Genomic DNA, 20,747 nt, shown 5'->3' with positions numbered 1-20,747 from the left:
AGGTCCTGCTGCTAAGTGTTACTATACAGAAAGTGAGGATTGCAATGCAATGTTTTTATTTCAGGTACTGCTGCTAAGTGTTACTATACAGAAAGTGAGGATTGCAATGCAATGTTTTTATTTCAGGTACTGCTGCTAAGTGTTACTATACAGAAAGTGAGGATTGCAATGCAATGTTTTTATTTCAGGTCCTGCTGCTAAGTGTTACTATACAGAAAGTGAGGATTGCAATGCAATGTTTTTATTTCAGGTACTGCTGCTAAGTGTTACTATACAGAAAGTGAGGATTGCAATGCAATGTTTTTATTTCAGGTACTGCTGCTAAGTGTTACTATACAGAAAGTGAGGATTGCAATGCAATGTTTTTATTTCAGGTACTGCTGCTAAGTGTTACTATACAGAAAGTGAGGATTGCAATGCAATGTTTTTATTTCAGGTACTGCTGCTAAGTGTTGCTATACTGAAAGTGAGGATTGCAATGCAATGTTTTTATTTCAGGTCCTGCTGCTAAGTGTTACTATACAGAAAGTGAGGATTGCAATGCAATGTTTTTATTTCAGGTACTGCTGCTAAGTGTTACTATACAGAAAGTGAGGATTGCAATGCAATGTTTTTATTTCAGGTCCTGCTGCTAAGTGTTACTATACAGAAAGTGAGGATTGCAATGCAATGTTTTTATTTCAGGTACTGCTGCTAAGTGTTACTATACAGAAAGTGAGGATTGCAATGCAATGTTTTTATTTCAGGTACTGCTGCTAAGTGTTACTATACAGAAAGTGAGGATTGCAATGCAATGTTTTTATTTCAGGTACTGCTGCTAAGTGTTACTATACTGAAAGTGAGGATTGCAATGCAATGTTTTTATTTCAGGTCCTGCTGCTAAGTGTTACTATACAGCTAGTGAGGATTGCAATGCAATGTTTTTATTTTAGTACACATTCTTTCAGTATTTGAATTATTTTATATTTTACGTCCTGCTGCTAAGTGTTACTATACTGAAAGTGAGGATTGCAATGCAATGTTTTTATTTCAGGTACTGCTGCTAAGTGTTACTATACAGAAAGTGAGGATTGCAATGCAATGTTTTTATTTCAGGTACTGTTGCCAACTGGTACCAAAGTGACTGTGAAGAACACCATTCTAGGTTTTATCAGTATTTGGATTGAGCCATCAGGAAGGGATTTTGGAAAAACTAGAGGTAAAATTCAGTTTTTAAAGAACATCCATCAAAATAAAACCATTATCATGGAAGTCAATTATTTATCAAATAGAAACAAACTATTTTGGATTTTGGGTCATCTTGTTGCTTTAAACTTTACAGTGTTTAGCAGGTCATTTGATCGTTTTAGAATCTTAGAATACTTTTTTCTCTCAGCAGTATTTCCCTCACCTTGATGAAATAATAGTTTATTTTGTTTAACAACACCACTAGATCACATTGATTTATTAATCATCGGCTATTGGATGCCAAACATATGGTCATTTTGACAGTCATAGAGAGGAAACCCGCTACATTTTTTCCATGAGTAGCAAGGGATCTTTTATATGCACCATCCCTCAGACAGGAGAGCACATACCACGGCCTTTGATATACCAGTCGTGGTGCACCAGCTTGAACGAGAAATAGCTCACTGAGCCCAGTGAAGGGGATTGATCCTAGACCGACCGCACATCAGGCGTGCACTTTACCACTGGGCTATGTCCCGTCCCCCACATTGATGAAGTCCGTTGGTGATAGTGACGGCGGCAAGTATTGTGTTCCTCTTCAGCATTATGTTTTCACATTTGGTCCATTTCTCACAAACCGGGGACGAACATAGCCCAGTTGTAGAGTGCTTGCCTTATGCTTGGTCATTCTGGGATCCATTGGCCTATTTTTCGTTCCAACCAGTGCACCACGACTGATACACCAAAGGCCGTGGTATATGTTATCCTGTCTATGGGATGGTATATATAAAAGATTCTTGCTACCAATGGAAAAATATAGCTGGTTTCCTCTCTAAGACTATATGTCAAAATTACAAAGTATTTGACATCCAATGGCCGATGATTAATAAATCAATATACTCAAGTGGTGTTGTTAAATTTTCTCACAAACTATTAAGTCACATGTCATTGAAACGTGGTTTATAGTTGCAGCTATAAGTGTTTTTCTCAATGGCTGTTTAAATAAATATTCAAATTATTAAAAGTTTAATTTAAATTTTTGTTTTAAATAAATAAAGAATTAGATTAATATTGAATGTGTATGACATTTGTTTAAATTATTATTCACTGATTAGTTCGTGATAGAGGAGACTTTCACTTCTACAGAATTCTTGTTATTGTTTCAACTGTTTTAATGTGCTCAGTGTGTTTGTTTTGTTTAACGACACCACTGGAGCACATTGATTGATTAATCATCGGCTATTGGATGTCAAACATATGGTTATTCTGATTCATAATCATCAGAGGAAACCCGCTACATTTGTCCGAATGCAGAAAAGGATCTTTTAAAAGCACTTTCCCACAGACAGGAAAGCACATATCATGGCTTTTGTCCAGTTGTGGTGCACTGGTTGGAACGAGAAAAAACCTAATCACTTGAGGTGCGACGCAAGCACCTCAAGTGATCACTCGACCAACTGACCTAAATCCCGCCCCTACTTAATGTGCTAAGATTCATCTGAGAAACTGTAATGTCATGAAAACCTTTTTTTATTGCAGGTCTCTGTGGAGTTTACAATAATAAAGTTTCCGATGACTTGATGTTGAAAGATGGATCTACTGTTAATATTACTACAAGTAATAAGAAAAGATACCAGCCAAGTGAATTTATCAAATCATGGAGGTGAGAATTGCGTTGTAAAGATGTATTTTAGGTTTGTGTCATTTTCTATATCTACCTCACCGTGGTGCAGGGGTGTAACATTCTCTTTGAGAATGGCCAATACAGCACAAAATTGAAACTTGAAGTAAAAGTCAGTATCTATCTGTGATATTTGTATTTTTGCACAGTTCTTTACACTGTGGTTTTGTTTGAGTCTTGAATTTTTATATTGATGTTGATCATCACTTTGTTTGCATTACCATAGTTTGACACCCAATAGCCGATATATTTTTCGTGCTGGGGTGTCGTTAAACATCCATTCATTCATTCATTTTCTATATCTGTGATGCCTCTCTCTCTCATATGAGGCGGGACGTAGCCCAGTGGTAAAGTGTTCGCTTGATTGATCCCTGTCGGTGGGTCCATTGGGCTATTTCTGGCTCTAGCCAGTGCACCACGACAGGTATATCAAAAGCCGTGGTATGTGTTATCCTGTCTGTGGGATGGTGCATATAAAAGATCCCTTCCTGCTAATCGAAAAGAGTAGCACATACCACGGCCTTTGATATACCAGTCGTGGTGCATTGGCTTGAACGAGAAATAGCTCAATGGGCCCACTGACGGGGATCGAACCCAAATCGACCAAGCGAGCGCTTTACCACTTGGCTACGTCCCGCCCCCACACTGTGTGTCTGGTGAGGATCATTATATGTAACCCAGTGGTAAAGTGCTTGTCTGATGTGTGGTCGGTTTGTTTCTCGTTCCAGCCAGTGCACCACGACTGGCATATCAAAGGCCGTGGTATGTGCTATCCTGTCTGTGGCTGTCAGTCATTCACAACTGTTTATACTTGTTTATTGGTCCTTTTCAAACATTTGTCTCTTCCACAGCTGTTTATTCTGTGTTTTATTGGTAATATTTAAACATTTGTCCCTTTCACAGCTGTTTATTCTGTGTTTTATTGGTAATATTTAAACATCTGTATTGATGTTGGTCAAACGTTCCCAGCAGACGATGTATTTCTCGTGCTGGGGTGTCATTAAATATTTATTCCAGTTCATTTCAATTTAATAATTGCCATATGTAGCTGATCGCACAGGGAAGTGTATTGTGAATGATGTTGTGTTTTAGAGTGTTTGCCAGTGACAGTCAGTACTCGGGATACAGAGGAACCAGCGACATCTCGCCTCAAATCTTTTGTCAGTGTTACACCGAATCCACGCTGCCCAAGACCTGCAGTTTCTTTGCCGATATTGATCCCTGTTCAATCGCTGTTTATGGTGGTAATTATAATGAATTTCAAATAGCCTACAGATACATAGGATGTGCAACGATATGCAGTCATATGTAGGGTACCTGACCTGTAGAGTATTTGACCAGAAATTAGCCCCATGTCTTTGAATAAGCCCCTTCCGTTTGCATGCCATTTAAGAAATTAGGCCCTTATTCGTAAATAAGCTCCCTCCACCTCGTCCCCTTATCGCTAATAAAACGAAAATGCTAGTTTGCTTAAAGTCATACCTCCTGCAGAAGCACTGTAACAAACAATTATACACAAATGCAACAACATTTATTACCACCAGTGAGATTCTGCAGTCTAACAATGTACAACATTATTTTCTAAATAAAACTAATGTCTATTTCTCAAATCACTTGTTGTGCACAGTTTGATCAAATTGGCTTGTAACCAAATACCTTATTCTCATTGACTATTTTCGATGCAAATAAACAGCAGTGTTAAGTAATTATAACATAACTGGTCCCTTATCTGGGAATAAGCCCATCCCATTCTAAGCTCATAATGAGTTGTCTTCGCCCTCTGGGCTTATTTCTGGTCAAATACAGTAAGAGCGTATGATTTGCAAACAGTAAATGATTTCGAAATCAGAAATTATTTGCAAGCAACAGGCAGAATTCATACAGGTTTGAAAAATGCTTGAATTTGAGTGGTCATAATGAAAACCTATTGAATTTGTCAAAACCCGCGAAAAGTGCTTGAATTTGAGAAAATACTCTTGAAATGTCCTCAAATTGCATATTTATCCAGATAAATATAAAATTTACCTTCCTCAAGTTTATTTTCTCGTAATTTCAAAATTCGACTGCTGGTATTATTGACAGTTCTTACTAGTCAGTGTCATTTTATCACAAATATCGACAAGTGTTGAATAGGCTGTTATGAATACTGACTAAAATATATGAGACCAAGTCAACTGAATACAGTGAATGCAAACGCCCTTGAAACCAGGGTTATGACACTCAAAGTCTCATTAACGCTTTGCAAACGTTTTATGGCAGACATTTAGAGGGTAATTCCAGATATGACTGACTAAAATGATGTCTGATGATATGTATATGTATACACTATTGTGATGTAAAGCATCTTTTTGGTGTAACTATTGTACATATTTGACATAGCTCATATGAAAAGAATGGACATCACAGCATTAGCCTGTGATCATGTTAGGGCAGAATGTGCTCACCTTTCACTAACACCTGATACCACCACTGGTTTAACACTGATTCTTCATGATTAAATGCCATCACAGCTGTCTGTAAATGTGTGTGCTGTCTTTTTTTTCTGGGTTGTTGGTGTTTTGGTGGGGGGGGGGGGGGGGGGGATATTGGGGCTTGTGCAAGTTTAAGCCAGTCTTGTAAGGGACAGTCCTTCTGCAGACAGTCCAGGAAAGATGAACAATCCAGGGAAAAGTAGGTCCACTACAAGTGTTAATGTAGACCAAGACACTCAATTTGTTCCTTGAGCTGTAGATACATGTATTACTGATAGACTAATGTATTGTGTATGTTGTTTGAGCAGATGCTGTAGATATCACGGACAGATTGGTAAAGGATTATATCAAGAGTCAGCACCAAGTCGTGGGTCGCACTAAGAGAGAAATAACTGGTGTATTCGAGTATGATCCAGACTTCAATCAACTGAATGTGAGTTGCTTAAGTTACAGTGCAGTATTCTAGTACATCGATGTCAAAAACACACTAAGAGAGAAATAACTGGTGTATTCGAGTATGATCCAGACTTCAATTAACTGAATGTTAGTTGTTTAAGTTACCATGCAGTATTCTAGTAAATCGATGTATTTGAGTATTATGAATCAGACTTCAATCGGATCGACGAGTCGTCTAACTAATCGGTTTTCTAAGCTGTCCATGACAATAGCACTTCTCAGTGCTCATCTCGATTGTATATCCTGTGTCTCCAAGGCTGACCTGTCTCATGACAATAACAGGAAAGCAATGGAGAAAGATTAAACAAACAAATAAGTGAAATAAATAGATAAGATAAATGAATAAGGGCATAAAATTGTATACGAGACGGTGGTGAGGGAATCCTCATATTCAGGCAAAAACGATAGAGATATTCTGGCAAAATGTTGTAACCTGAGGTCTTTTTACCATGTATTTCCATCGTTCTACCAGCAAAATGAGTTGTAATCCATGTAAAAATACGTAGTAATTCGTTTGAAACTTTTATAGCTGTTTGGCAGTAGTGAATTATGATATTATGAATAAATATTGTTAACCAGATTCAGGCATTTTCATTAATTCGGGAAAAGTCCAGTCTGCCCGCCTACAAAAATGGGAGCATGTATACCTATGAATAAAGATTCCGTGTACCTCAGGCTTGGTTAATACCAAGATAGCGCTACAGACAGGTAGTCCCATACCGAAATAGAAATACTGTGGTTTCACCGTTTGTCTCATTATCATCCATATTTGTAAGGTCAAAGAAAAAAAATATTTGTCTCTGTGTTAAATGTGTGTTGCACTGAAAAGCATAAATAAATAAATGAATAAGTAAATATATAAATAAATAAATAAGTAAATATATAAATAAATGAAGAAGTAAATATATAAATAAATAAGTATCTGGAATCTCTAAGAATAACATTACACAACTCTTTGTTAATATGTTATAAATTTAAAATGTTTTTGTTGATTTTTGTGGAGGTATTTTATATACTGGTAAACAATAAGAGAAACTACTTCTGGAAGAACTAATACATTGTTTTAATGAGAAATGTCCTATGTTGGTTAGAATAATAATGGATAATAAATTGAACTGTCGAGCAGAGTTAGGATTTTTAAACAAAATACACATGAATAAGAATGGATTACTGCCAGAACTGTTCAGGTACGTAACCCATGTCATGTTGTGTAACAATCTAAGTATTCTTTGTTTATGTTATGTTAAATTTCCTGTGTGTTGTTGGTACAACATAAGCACATAATTAAGTAGCACGCATATAAAATACATCACTATCACACATGGTGTGTTGACTAATGATAACAATACATCTGAACTACCTTTAATGGCCGAACATCTCTGCACTACGTTCTATAGAGAGCCAGGAAAAGGAAAACTGACTCCCTGATACGCACTTGCACTTGGGTAGGACAAAAGAATACGGGCACACTCTATCCAATCCCAAAAGGTTCCAGCAAGGAGCTACCTTTCGATCAACTAAGTCAAATCAACCAAGGTTCCAGCAATGAGCTACCTTTTGATCAACTAAGTCAGATCAACCAATTAACTCCATTTTCAATTTTGAAATTGTGCGTCAAAATTTTCTTCAAGAAATTACGTAACATTTTCTGTTTGACTTTAATCGTACGGGACATATGCAAATTCAATAGCACCAAAACCAGCCCTCGCCCGCCACCAATCAGCGCGGGTGACATCCTCTCCCACCGCCATGACAGGCGTGTGCTACAGCAGCTTGTTCTGAATGTGCACGTTAAAACCTATTACCTGACCTGACGTGTAAATGATAATATATTGTGTTTCCCTTGTCAGAATGCAACATGGCCTACAGCCAGTGGTTTGACAGAAGCCAATGCCACAGAGCTGTGCACGACGAAAGTAAGATCGTCGCTGGGATATGATGCTTGTGCCACTTTTGTTATCGACAACTTCGCAGATGAGATTCACAACTGTGTCACCGACATCCTGGTGAGTGCAATTCAGTTGATAATTACATATATAATTAAGGATTCTCTGTTATTTCTTTTACGTTCATCGGGGTATGAACCCCAAAAAAATCATCTGCAAACTGAGTGAATCGGAGAAGCCGTTCTAACATAGTTTGCAGATGACTTTATTTTTCATACTCAGATGAATACTTATGACAATACTTATAATTAAATTTGAATCATACTTGCCAATAATAACACTAAAACTTCATACTTTATTTTGAATTATTTTGGTCCATAAAAAATAACGCTCAATAAGACATCTTGCACATATAATATGACGTCATCAGATATGACGTTCCCTGACGACGTAATTTTTACGTTCATCGAGAATTGAACAAACTCTCGTTGCTACGTCTGGACCAATGGGATGACGTTATATTTCAATGAATGTAATGGAAATTTAATTATATGCCCTTAGACCAGATATATTATATTTTATTACATAAGACAAGTTCCGTGTGCTTCATACTAATCATATATCCTACATAGTATTGTATATACTGGACATACTTCGTATACATCATAAGCTTTTCCATTCTTCTCATTGTAAGATGAAAGAGTATGCAGGTTAGATATTTATTAAATATTTTTATCCCGTATCATATCAATTTTCTCATTAATCTAGCTAACTGACGACACCGACTGGACCAAGTCTGCTCTTGCCGACTTTCAGAAGCGATGCTTGTCTGTCGTCGTGCGAAACACAGAATCGTGGAATCTCGCACCTAATTCTACAGGTCCACCGACATTACCAATCGTCATCAAACTGCTGTGTCCTGAGGACTGTAGCGGCCATGGCACATGTGGCCAAGGTTAGTGTAAACTCTTCAGTAAAAAAATATCATTATAACAGTTATCTTTAGAAATCATGAAACATGTGAATAAGGTTGGTCAGTGATTGACAATTTGTGAGAAAGTCAATAGTCCTCACAAACACTTCGGCTAGTGCCCTATGCATTATAGTAATACATTTGATCATTTCCACTAACCCATACCAAACTCCCACTAGCCAGGACCGAGGGCTGGTGGATTTGTCGAACCCTGGGTTACTGTACACATCCATCGAAATGAGCAATGAATAAACCATGTACAGGTAACCACAAAAACCCCACCTGGTAACTTATATGTTATAAAAGGGATATATGAGGAAACCCACGAACATCTCTTTAGGGTTTAGGGTTTATTACGACCAACCATCGGGTGGAATATGAAGATCCCTTGTTCCAGTCATAATTACAAACAAACAAAGACCCTTTAACATTATTTGTGAATGTTAGTTGTTCAGATAAAGGGAATGAAGTCTTCTGTTCTCTGGTAATAGTATCTTTTCTTTTAATATCACAAAGCTTTTGATCAGGAGAACACAGAAACAATGACACATCCCAAGCCCAGAAAAACAAAGAAAGCAAAAAAAACACATAAGGTAGTACTAAACCAAATAACGTCCGGCTGGGTCAAAGTTCGAGATGCACCGAACGTTTGATAGAGAAGTGAACACCGCAAGTCCTGTGATTGGTGATAAATGTGAGTGTGTTGGTTGTAAAAAAAAATAGTTTCATCTGGGCAAAAAACGTATGCAATTTTATTTCATCTAGTACCACTGTGTCAGGTAGCCTTGTGCTTGAAACATGTATGGAGTATCTGTTAAAAAAAGTACTCGAATTTTGTGCGGAACTAGTGTAGTAATAGACGCTACCTGTTATCTCAGAAATGAGCAGCTTGACCCCATTTTTTTCTGATTCACTTTAAGGGTGAGGGGTTGTAGTATTTATATCCGTGGCGTTTATGTCGATTGAGATACGCTGCAGGTAGGAGTTTAGCCACTTGTGTTACTATTGTCGTCTATGGGATTTGATTTGGTAGTATACACCCTATAGCACATATTCAGTGCATAATAAAAAACATATTATGATTTTGTCATTTTATTTTATTAAACTATACTGGTTGATTAATTATCCATCAGTCGACCATGCAAGTTCACAATGTCCTTGACCTTGACACTAATCACTGTACATGGCTCTGAATGGAGTTTGAATCAAAGTTAGCACTGAGGAAAAGTTGGTTTTGGCCTATAATTCATACTGTAAATATTTCAATAATTTCTTTTTACATGGTATTTGACTTGCCATACACAACTGCTCTTAAATATGGTGTTATATATAGGCAACCTGAATTAAGAGTTTAATACCAATTTATTTTTATATTAAAAATAGCATGTGTCAATAGTGGGTTAATGTCTTTAGTTTCCATTAACATAGTTAATTTTTCATGTATGAAATTCTGAAAACTCAAATTTGTAAAGAACTTGATTTTTATTGTCATTTTGACATATTTATAGGGTGCTAAGTTATATTTTAGACAAATTTGTAGTTTTATGCAAAATTTAAAATAAATTTAAAGAAAAACTTCACCAAAGACATAATTAAATTTGTTGTCACTATTGTGCCTTCTGTTCTTAGTTATACATAACAATAAGCTTGTTAAACATACCTTTAGATCTCCAGATCAAATATTTTTTTTAATAATCACTTAGTTTGCTCTCATGAAGACCATTTTAGGTTTATACTGGATTCAGAACCAATTTTGTTTTAGATTTGATTATCTGCCTTGGAGTAAGTTGATAATTTATTTTATTGTTAAAGCTGTATTACCCAATGTTACTAGCTAAATAAAATGCTGGATTACTGATTGTAGGAATACATCCAATATACATATTGTATTGATCTGGATTAGAAAATAATGCAATAAAATAGATGTTCGGGTAATTATGTCATTTAAAAATAGTTTTTTTCAGTAATTAATCAAAAATAAATGTGTGAAAGCTGGATGATAATTCCAGATATCACAAATATTAAAAGCTCCAACTACAGTAGGCTACAAATAAAATATAGTCAGGAATATGGGTGGCTCCCAATGTTTTTGATGGTTCATTATGAAAATCAGCATGGCCGATGGATTTGAAATTCCCACATATGGTAAATTGAAGACACCCACACGCAGCATACAGGATTTCCTCCCAACTGTAATGTTCAGGACAGTCATGTTGATTTTCCCTTCCTCAAACAGTGTATTTTTTTTTAATACTAATAATTCTTTCTTGTGTTTGTTAAGACCTTCATAATCTAGGGGTCAGTCAAGTAGGGTATCCACGAGTACTCGAGTACTTGGGCACGGGTCGAGTCTAGCAAGACTCGAGTCCGTTCACAGGACTCGAGTATCCGTACAAGGTGGAATATAATAATTAACTATAATACAACGGACAATAATTTCAGCAGCAGATAATCAGCGATATAAGTTACACAATAATGATATGATCATGCGCTAGTTTCTCTTTTTAAACTGGCCGTCCGTCCTTCACAACACTGAACATATCAAGCGGTTTCTAAATGCAATACAATAGCATGATTTGGTATCCATGTTCAGCGCTGCAATTAAGATGCATAATGCTATTTTACTTTATTCCTTAGTCTCATCATCATCTAGTTTAAGTGGCGAGTACTCTGGTCTGGGTCGAGTTTGACCCTCGAGTACTCGAGTCCTATATTTTACTTTATTCCTTAAGTCTGCTCATCATCTGGTTTAAGTGGCGAGTACTCTGGTCCGGGTCGAGTTTGACCCTCGAGTACCTTGAGTCCTATATTTTACTTTATTCCTTAAGTCTGCTCATCATCTAGTTTAAGTGGCGAGTACTCGGATTTTGGACTCGTGGAGACCCTACAGTCAAGTGCATGTGTTTTAATGGAATTCTTTAAAAGGGTAGAGGTACTCTATCTTTTTTTGTCTCCACATATATACCTGAGTACACACGCCCAACTGACAGTAAATATCTTCAGGGGTGTTATTTTAAAACATTTTGTTGTTTCATATGACATATTGCATTTGTACAAAACAGTATGCAATATATATGCCTTATGAGGTGTACATTATATTAGGTTGAACTGTAGAAACAACAGTTTCAGTGAGGTTGTCAGTTTATGTCAGAATACACCAGGTCTTGGTTGTCATAAAAACTTAGTTGGACACTTTTTGAAAAATGTATGTTATCAGTATAGGTAGTACTAAACCAAATAACTTCCGGCTGGGTCAAAGTTCGAGGTGCACCCAACTTTTGATAGAGAAGTGAACACCACAAGTCTTGTGATTGGTTATAAATGTGAGTGTGTTGGTTGTAAAAAAAATTAGTTTCATCTGGGCTAAAAAAGTATGCAATTTTATTTCCTCTAGTACCACTGTGTCAAGTAGCCTTGTGCTTGGAACATGTATGGGGTACCTGTAAAAGAAAGTACTCAAATTTTGTGCGGAACTAGGGTAGTCATAGACGCTACCCGTTATCTCAGAAATGAGCAGCTTGACACCCACTTTTTTGTGATTCACTTTAAGGGTGAGGTGTGGTAATATTTATATCCGTGGCGTTTATGTCGATTGATACGTTACAGGTAGGAGTTTTAGCCACATGTTACTATTGTCGTCTATGGGATTGGTAGTATACACCCAGAAAGCCTGCACAGATGTGCCCTGACAGAATACAACTATGTGAATAGTGATTTAAAATAGTATCTGTATACTAAATGTAGTTTAAAACATCCAGTTACATATAGGTTACGGCATATTTTATATTTCCATTATTACTATAAAATTCCTTCACGGACACAGTGATATTTTATTATTCATTCATACCACTGTTCTCACAGTACTGATACCGTACGTGTTTCTAAACAACACTCAGTTGATCAAAATTTATGTACTGGAGTTTTAATTTTGTGAAAAACGAAGTACCATTGTCGACTTTTTTTATATGGGTAACCTGAATGACCATTCTCGACTTTTTTTATATGGGTAACCTGAATGACCATTCTCGACGTATTTTGATCACACATCAATACACTCGTCAATATTTTGTTGATTGTTCTCTTATTAAAAAATCACATGATAAATGTCTTCTATAGAAATTGAACAAACATGGAATATGTGACCAATATGTCTATTGTTCTCTTAATGGACAAACTTTAATTTCATTTCAACTTATTTCCTTGTTTATATCCAATTAAGGTTCAAGCACGCTGTCCTGTGCACACACCTCAGCTATCGGGACTGTTTGTCCAGGACAGTGAGTTAGTTATTAGTCGTTAGTGGTTAGTGAGAGAGAAGAGGGTTTAGTGAGCTTACATCTACCCATTGAGTCATTAAAATTTGCTTTCGGGTGGGAGCCGGTACCAGGCTGCGAACCCTGTACCTACCAGCCTGTAGTCCAATGGCTTAACCACTGCACCACCGAGGCCGAACTAAACTGGCTTGTAATTGATCATGCGCATTATTAAGAATACTAGTAGTCTCTGTGGACAATGTATTAGTAGTCTCTGTGGACAATGTATTAGTAGTCTGTGGACAATGTACTAGTAGTCTCTGTGGACAATGTATTGGTAGTCTCTGTGGACAATGTATTAGTAGTCTCTGTGGACAATGTATTGGTAGTCTCTGTGGACAATGTATTGGTAGTCTTTGTGGACAATGTATTGGTAGTCTCTGTGGACAATGTATTAGTAGTCTCTGTGGACAATGTACTAGTAGTCTCTGTGGACAATGTATTGGTAGTCTCTGTGGACAATGTATTGGTAGTCTCTGGTGTAGTCTCTGTGGACAATGTATGTAGTCTCTGTAGTACTAGTAGTCTCTGTGGACAATGTATTGGTAGTCTCTGTGGACAATGTATTAGTAGTCTCTGTGGACAATGTACTAGTAGTCTCTGTGGACAATGTATTAGTAGTCTCTGTGGACAATGTATTAGTAGTCTCAGTGGACAATGTATTTTCCAGGAACATGTTCCTGTAACGCTGGTTACACTGGCTCTGACTGCTCTCTCCCGTCATCAACGAAGCCGACCCTGCTGGCTGACGAGAACCTCATCACGTGTCAGATGGATACTCAACTCTGCAACACCACCCTCATCAAGGGAGACAACTTCTTCAACAGTTCTCGACTAACTTGTCATTTTCAGTCAATCCAGGTACACTGCAACCAATATATAGAGGATATTTCATGTTTTTTGTCAAATATGATTTATATCTTATCGAGTGAAGTTTGCAATCATATCTCACGAGTCGCGCTTGCGAGACGAGTGTGATATGATTGCAAACTTCACGAGATTGGCAATTTACATTTATTTTTAAAATGCCAGCAGCAAAATCGTTCCGGCTTTCTTACAGTGAAGATAACACTTTCTACAGTGACGATAATACATTTTAGAGTGAAATAGTGAAAGTTTTACTCTAAACCGTGTTATCGTCATTGAGTGACTGATAACTCTTTTATTTCAGTGATATTTTAAGATATTTCACTAAATGTTAAATAATAAAGAAAGATAACCTAGTGGGCCTTAACAGTCCTTTTATGAGAGGTAAAAACAATAGGGCGTCTCAATACATTTGTTGGGTTTTCCCCATCGCATCCAGTGCCCCACCAAATGCTTGGTATGTGATGTCCTGTCTGTGGAAGAGTGCATATAAACGATCCGTTGCTGCTAACGGAAATATGTAGAGATGTGTGAGAATTACAAAATGTTTGACATTCAATAGCTGATGATTCATGAATCAGTATGCTCTAGTGTTGTTGTTAAACAAGACAAACTGTAATATATGTGTGTTACAGAAGAACCTGTATGCTGCTGCCTCATTGGCTACTTTTTTAACAGGGTAGCACGTACCACATTCTTTGATATTTTCACTACACACTATGCATGCATGAAAGCTAATCCTCAGATCATTTAGTATGTTTCTTCAAATGTTTCACCACTTAAATCTGATAGTTTTATAATCACCCTCCACCAATGGTTGAAACTGCTCTGCATCCAGTTGATATGGACTGACCTCGAAATCATATTAGTAATTGTGTAAACTACACATTAATAAACTGCACACACATCAAATATGGTAATGGATTTTCATTTTTCATTTCAGTTGAATGGTTAAACAAAATATGATGTAATGTCTGGGTCTTAGCTGCTGTAATGATTGCACTGTTACTCGCATGTATTACACTTACACAAAAAAACCAAGGGATTTGCGTTAAAGTAACATATCCTAATTTTTAAATACTACGCTATAGTTTAAAACTATTAGAGTCGTCCTTGATAATTGAAATCATACTTTACTTAGATTTTATTGTTTAGATTATCTATTTCCTTACATCCGAAATATTTCTGGTCATCCTGGTGTTTTTTAATATCACAAAATCTATTTTTCATATTTTATAAAATGCACGTGCCTCTGAGAAGTAACGATTATGGGGTCGAGTTTAGTCAGTTGTTCAGGGTGTTTCACCATGTCAACCTCACACACTCTTGTTTCACTCTGTTGTAACTTTATTCAAATGTGTTGCAGGTTTGTAGATTAACTGAACATGGTGTCCATTTTCCCTGGCTGAAACTAGGGTCTGCGCCTTTAATTACAACTCGTATATCTGGCTCTCACATTGATAGATGGATTAACTTCATGGGGCGAGACGTAGCCCAGTGGTAAAGCGCTAGCGTCGGTTTGGAATCAATCCCCGTCAGTGGGCCCATTGGGCTATTTCTCGCTCCTGCCAGTGCACCACGACTGGTACATCAAAGGCTTTGGTATGTGCAATCCTGTCTATGGGATAGTGCATATACAAGATCCCTTGTTGCTAATCAAAAAGAGTAGCCCATGAAGTGGCGACAGCGGGTTTCCTCCCTCAATATCTGTGTGGTCCTTAACCATATGTCCGACGCCATATAAATAAAATGTGTTGAGTGCGTCGTTAAATAAAACATTTCCTTCATTATTTCATGTTTTATATAATTACACAGGTGTCAGCAAGTGGATACACGTCTGAAGGCAGACAGGAGACAGTGCCAGCGGTGTATCGCAGTCTCTATGAAGTGATGTGTCCACTGCCCAGAGTTGAGAGTGTTTCCGTTTCTGTCAGTAATGACGGAATATCACAGAGTAGTGAAGAAGCCTTGTTCCTAGCATATAACTCTGTTTGTCTGCAGTGTTCCTTCAGTGGCACTCAGCCTTTATGTCCAATCAAGGTTTGTACATAAAAATACACATTCTATCAGTCAGGCTTTATGTCCAATCAAGGTTAGTGGATAGCTGTGGTGGCAGTAAGTTGGACTTGATAGCTGTGGTGGCAGTAAGTTGGATTGGATAGCTGTGGTGGCAGTAAGTTGGACTGGATAGCTGTGGTGGCAGTAAGTTGGACTGGATAGCTGCGGTGTCAGTAAGTTGGACTGGATACCTGTGGTGGCAGTAAGTTTGACGGGATAGCTGTGGTGGCACTAAGTTTGACGTGATAGCTGTGGTGGCAGTAAGTTTGACGGGATAGCTGTGGTGGCAGTAAGTTTGACTGGATAGCTGTGGTGGCAGTAAGTTTGACGGGATAGCTGTGGTGGCAGTAAGTTGGACTTGATAGCTGTGGTGGCAGTAAGCTGGACTGGATAGCTGTGGTGGCAGTAAGTTGGACTGGATAGCTGTGGTGGCAGTAAGTTGGACTGAATAGCTGTGGTGGCAGTAAGTTGGACGGGTGCCACTGGTGGGGCAGCATATGCTAAAGTTTCGCGAACACCTGATATCATCACTGTTTTGACAATGATCCATAAGTGCATGTTATTACAGCTGTATTTATTTCAATGAGCTCTGTCCTGTGCTAGTTTTGATTTAGTAAACTGGTCTGGTAGTGTCAGTCCTCTTTGTGACGATCACAAAATGTAATGTCCAGTAAAAGATCTCCTTGGTAGTGGCGTCTTTCTGTAGACGAGGCACTAGACAGAGATTCATGGAATTAACCACTGTTTCGTCCGCTTCCATTTCACTGCATGCAGAGATGCAGTCTGGATCACGTATAACTGTTTTGTCATTCAGAGTTATATCCAATCAAGGTCTGTACGTAAAAATACACATTCTGGCAGGATGACTTGGATACACATAATATAATTAAATAAACTGGCAGGATTAACTGAATAAACAGTTTACACTCTGGCTTGATGACTTGACTATATAAAAGTAAATAAACTGGCAGAATTACTTGACTATATAAAAGTAAATAAACTGACAGAATTACTTGACTATATAAAAGTAAATACACTGGCAGAATTACTTGACTATATAAAAGTAAATAAACTGACAGAATTACTTGACTACACCGAAGTAAATAAACTGACAGAATTACTTGACTACACAAACGTAAATAAACTGGCAGAATTACTTGACTACACAAAAGTAAATAAACTGACAGAATGACTTGACTACACCGAAGTAAATAAATTGGCGTAATTATTTGTATCTGGTTTATTGTTAAGTGCAGATTTACCCATCGATTTCGTACTTCATACTACTGGTTAGGGATAGGGTTTTTTTCATACCCATCGATTTTATACTTCATACTACTGGTTAGGGATAGAGTTTATTTTCATACCCATCGATTTTATACTTCATACTACTGGTAAGGGATAGGGTTTAGTTTCATACCCATCGATTTTATACTTCATACTACTGGTTAGGGATAGGGTTTATCATGATACCCATCGATTTTATACTTCATACTACTGGCTGGGGATAAGGTTTATTTTCATACCCATCGATTTTATACTTCATACTACTGGTTAGGGATAGGGTTTATTTTCATACCCATCGATTTTACACTTCATACTACTGGCTGGGGATAGGGTTTATTTTCATACCCATCGATTTTATACTTCATACTACTGGCTGGGGATAGGGTTTATTTTCATACCCATCGATTTTATACTTCATACTACTGGCTGGGGATAGGGTTTATTTTCATACCCATCGATTTTATACTTCATACTACTGGTTGGGGATAGGGTTTATTTTCATACCCATCGATTTTATACTTCATACTACTGGCTGGGGATAGGGTTTATTTTCATACCCATCGATTTTATACTTCATACTACTGGCTGGGGATAGGGTTTATTTTCATACCCATCGATTTTATACTTCATACTACTGGTTAGGGATAGGGTTTATTTTCATACCCATCGATTTTATACTTCATACTACTGGTTGGGGATAGGGTTTATTTTCATACCCATCGATTTTATACTTCATACTACTGGTTGGGGATAGGGTTTATCTTCATACCCATCGATTTTATACTTCATACTACTGGCTGGGGATAGGGCTTATTTTCATACCCATCGATTTTATACTTAATACTACTGGTTAGGGATAGGGTTTATTTTGTACTTGATACCACTGGTTAGGGATAGGGGTTATTTTGTGCTTGATACCACTGGTTAGGGATAGAGTTTATTTTGTACTTGATACCACTGGTTAGGGATAGGGTTTATTTTGTACTTGATACCACTGGTTAGGGATAGGGTTTATTTTGTACTTGATACCACTGGTTAGGGATAGGGGTTATTTTGTGCTTGATACCACTGGTTAGGGATAGGGGTTATTTTGTACTTGATACCACTGGTTAGGGATAGAGTTTATTTTGTACTTGATACCACTGGTTAGGGATAGGGTTTATTTTGTACATGATACCACTGATTAGGGATAGGGGTTATTTTGTGCTTGATACCACTGGTTAGGGATCGGGGTTATTTTGTACTTGATACCACTGGTTAGGGATAGAGTTTATTTTGTACTTGATACCACTGGTTAGGGATAGGGTTTATTTTCATACCCATCGATTTTACACTTCATACTACTGGCTGGGGATAGGGTTTATTTTCATACCCATCGATTTTATACTTCATACTACTGGCTGGGGATAGGGTTTATTTTCATACCCATCGATTTTATACTTCATACTACTGGCTGGGGATAGGGTTTATTTTCATACCCATCGATTTTATACTTCATACTACTGGTTAGGGATAGGGTTTATTTTCATACCCATCGATTTTATACTTCATACTACTGGCTGGGGATAGGGTTTATTTTCATACCCATCGATTTTATACTTCATACTACTGGCTGGGGATAGGGTTTATTTTCATACCCATCGATTTTATACTTCATACTACTGGTTAGGGATAGGGTTTATTTTCATACCCATCGATTTTATACTTCATACTACTGGTTGGGGATAGGGTTTATTTTCATACCCATCGATTTTATACTTCATACTACTGGTTGGGGATAGGGTTTATCTTCATACCCATCGATTTTATACTTCATACTACTGGCTGGGGATAGGGCTTATTTTCATACCCATCGATTTTATACTTAATACTACTGGTTAGGGATAGGGTTTATTTTGTACTTGATACCACTGGTTAGGGATAGGGGTTATTTTGTGCTTGATACCACTGGTTAGGGATAGAGTTTATTTTGTACTTGATACCACTGGTTAGGGATAGGGTTTATTTTGTACTTGATACCACTGGTTAGGGATAGGGTTTATTTTGTACTTGATACCACTGGTTAGGGATAGGGGTTATTTTGTGCTTGATACCACTGGTTAGGGATAGGGGTTATTTTGTACTTGATACCACTGGTTAGGGATAGAGTTTATTTTGTACTTGATACCACTGGTTAGGGATAGGGTTTATTTTGTACTTGATACCACTGATTAGGGATAGGGGTTATTTTGTGCTTGATACCACTGGTTAGGGATCGGGGTTATTTTGTACTTGATACCACTGGTTAGGGATAGAGTTTATTTTGTACTTGATACCACTGGTTAGGGATAGGGGTTATTTTGTACTTGATACCACTGGTTAGGGATAGGGTTTATTTTGTACTTGATACCACTAGTTAGGGATAGGGTTTATTTTGTACTTGATACCACTGGTTAGGGATAGGGTTTATTTTTTACTTGATACCACTGGTTAGGGATAGGGGTTATTTTGTACTTGATACGATTGTGCATTAAGCAGCACTGATACCGATATTTTACTGGAGCATCAGTAGTTAACTAATTGGAGTATCAGTTATATATGTCTATCGTTTTGTAGGATTCGTCATGTCTGATAGAGGGACAGTGCTACACTGCACACAGCACCAACATCAACGACGCCTGTCTTGTGTGTGACCCGGCGCAGTCAGCTACGTCGTGGACAACAAGTAATAGTGAGTTAACAATACTTCAGCTAGACTGTGTGTAAGAGGGAAATGTGAGTTTGATGGTTTAATGGTTAATATTTAAAATACACTTTGTGTACTAAGGAAATGTGAGTTTGAAAGTTTTAAATAGTTAATATTTCATTTAGACTTTGTGTAAAAGGGTACGTGAGTTTAATAGATTTAATTTAAACAATATTGTTTTCTGTTTATATTAATAGATGGGATTGGTCAACAGGCATAGCCTATATAAAGACCTTTCTCTACATTTTACAGTTGAAATATTAACTGGTCAACATACAAAGTACAAGATATGCATTTAGTGTTGACGAATATAAAACTATTGTATATTTAACCTGTCAAAGTATAAATATTAACTGGTCGACATACAAAGTACAAGATATGCATTTAGTGTTGACGAATATAAAACTATTGTATATTTAACCTGTCAAAGTATAAATATTAACTGGTCGACATACAAAGTACAAGATATGTATTTAGTGTTGAAGAATATAAAACTATTGTATATTTAACCTGTCAAAGTATAAATATTAACTGGTCAACATACAAAGTACAAGATATGCATTTAGTGTTGACGAATATAAAACTATTGTATATTTAACCTGTCAAAGTATAAATATTAACTGGTCAACATACAAAGTACAAGATATGTATTTAGTGTAGACGAATATAAAACTATTGTATATTTAACCTGTCAAAGTATAAATATTTGTATATAGATTAGAACAGGGAGACAAGAAGAATAAAGAAAACAAAGTACAAGATATGTATTTAGTGTAGACGAATATAAAACTATTGTATATTTAACCTGTCAAAGTATAAATATTTGTATATAGATTAGAACAGGGAGACAAGAAGAATAAAGA

At 37.0% G+C, this 20,747-nt stretch overlaps 1 protein-coding gene across 1 annotated transcript in view; it reads left to right on the top strand.

Annotated features, from left to right (window-relative positions):
• LOC121386571 (serine-rich adhesin for platelets-like) overlaps window positions 1–20,747 on the top strand; it is a 66,395-nt gene that overhangs the window by 34,921 nt on the left and 10,727 nt on the right. The window contains exons 15-23 of the mRNA XM_041517521.1: window positions 1,096–1,198; window positions 2,707–2,830; window positions 3,941–4,092; window positions 5,628–5,752; window positions 7,626–7,781; window positions 8,430–8,616; window positions 13,618–13,808; window positions 15,630–15,854; window positions 19,755–19,869. Coding sequence (XP_041373455.1) covers window positions 1,096–1,198; window positions 2,707–2,830; window positions 3,941–4,092; window positions 5,628–5,752; window positions 7,626–7,781; window positions 8,430–8,616; window positions 13,618–13,808; window positions 15,630–15,854; window positions 19,755–19,869 — 1,378 coding nt within the window. The remainder of the gene's footprint in view (window positions 1–1,095; window positions 1,199–2,706; window positions 2,831–3,940; window positions 4,093–5,627; window positions 5,753–7,625; window positions 7,782–8,429; window positions 8,617–13,617; window positions 13,809–15,629; window positions 15,855–19,754; window positions 19,870–20,747) is intronic.

This window comes from Gigantopelta aegis, chromosome 12, assembly GCF_016097555.1.
Source record: "Gigantopelta aegis isolate Gae_Host chromosome 12, Gae_host_genome, whole genome shotgun sequence".
NCBI classification, from domain to species: Eukaryota; Metazoa; Mollusca; class Gastropoda; order Neomphalida; family Peltospiridae; genus Gigantopelta; species Gigantopelta aegis.
The sequence above is the reverse complement of the archived record's forward strand: the minus strand, read 5'-3'. Positions and strand labels throughout refer to the sequence as shown.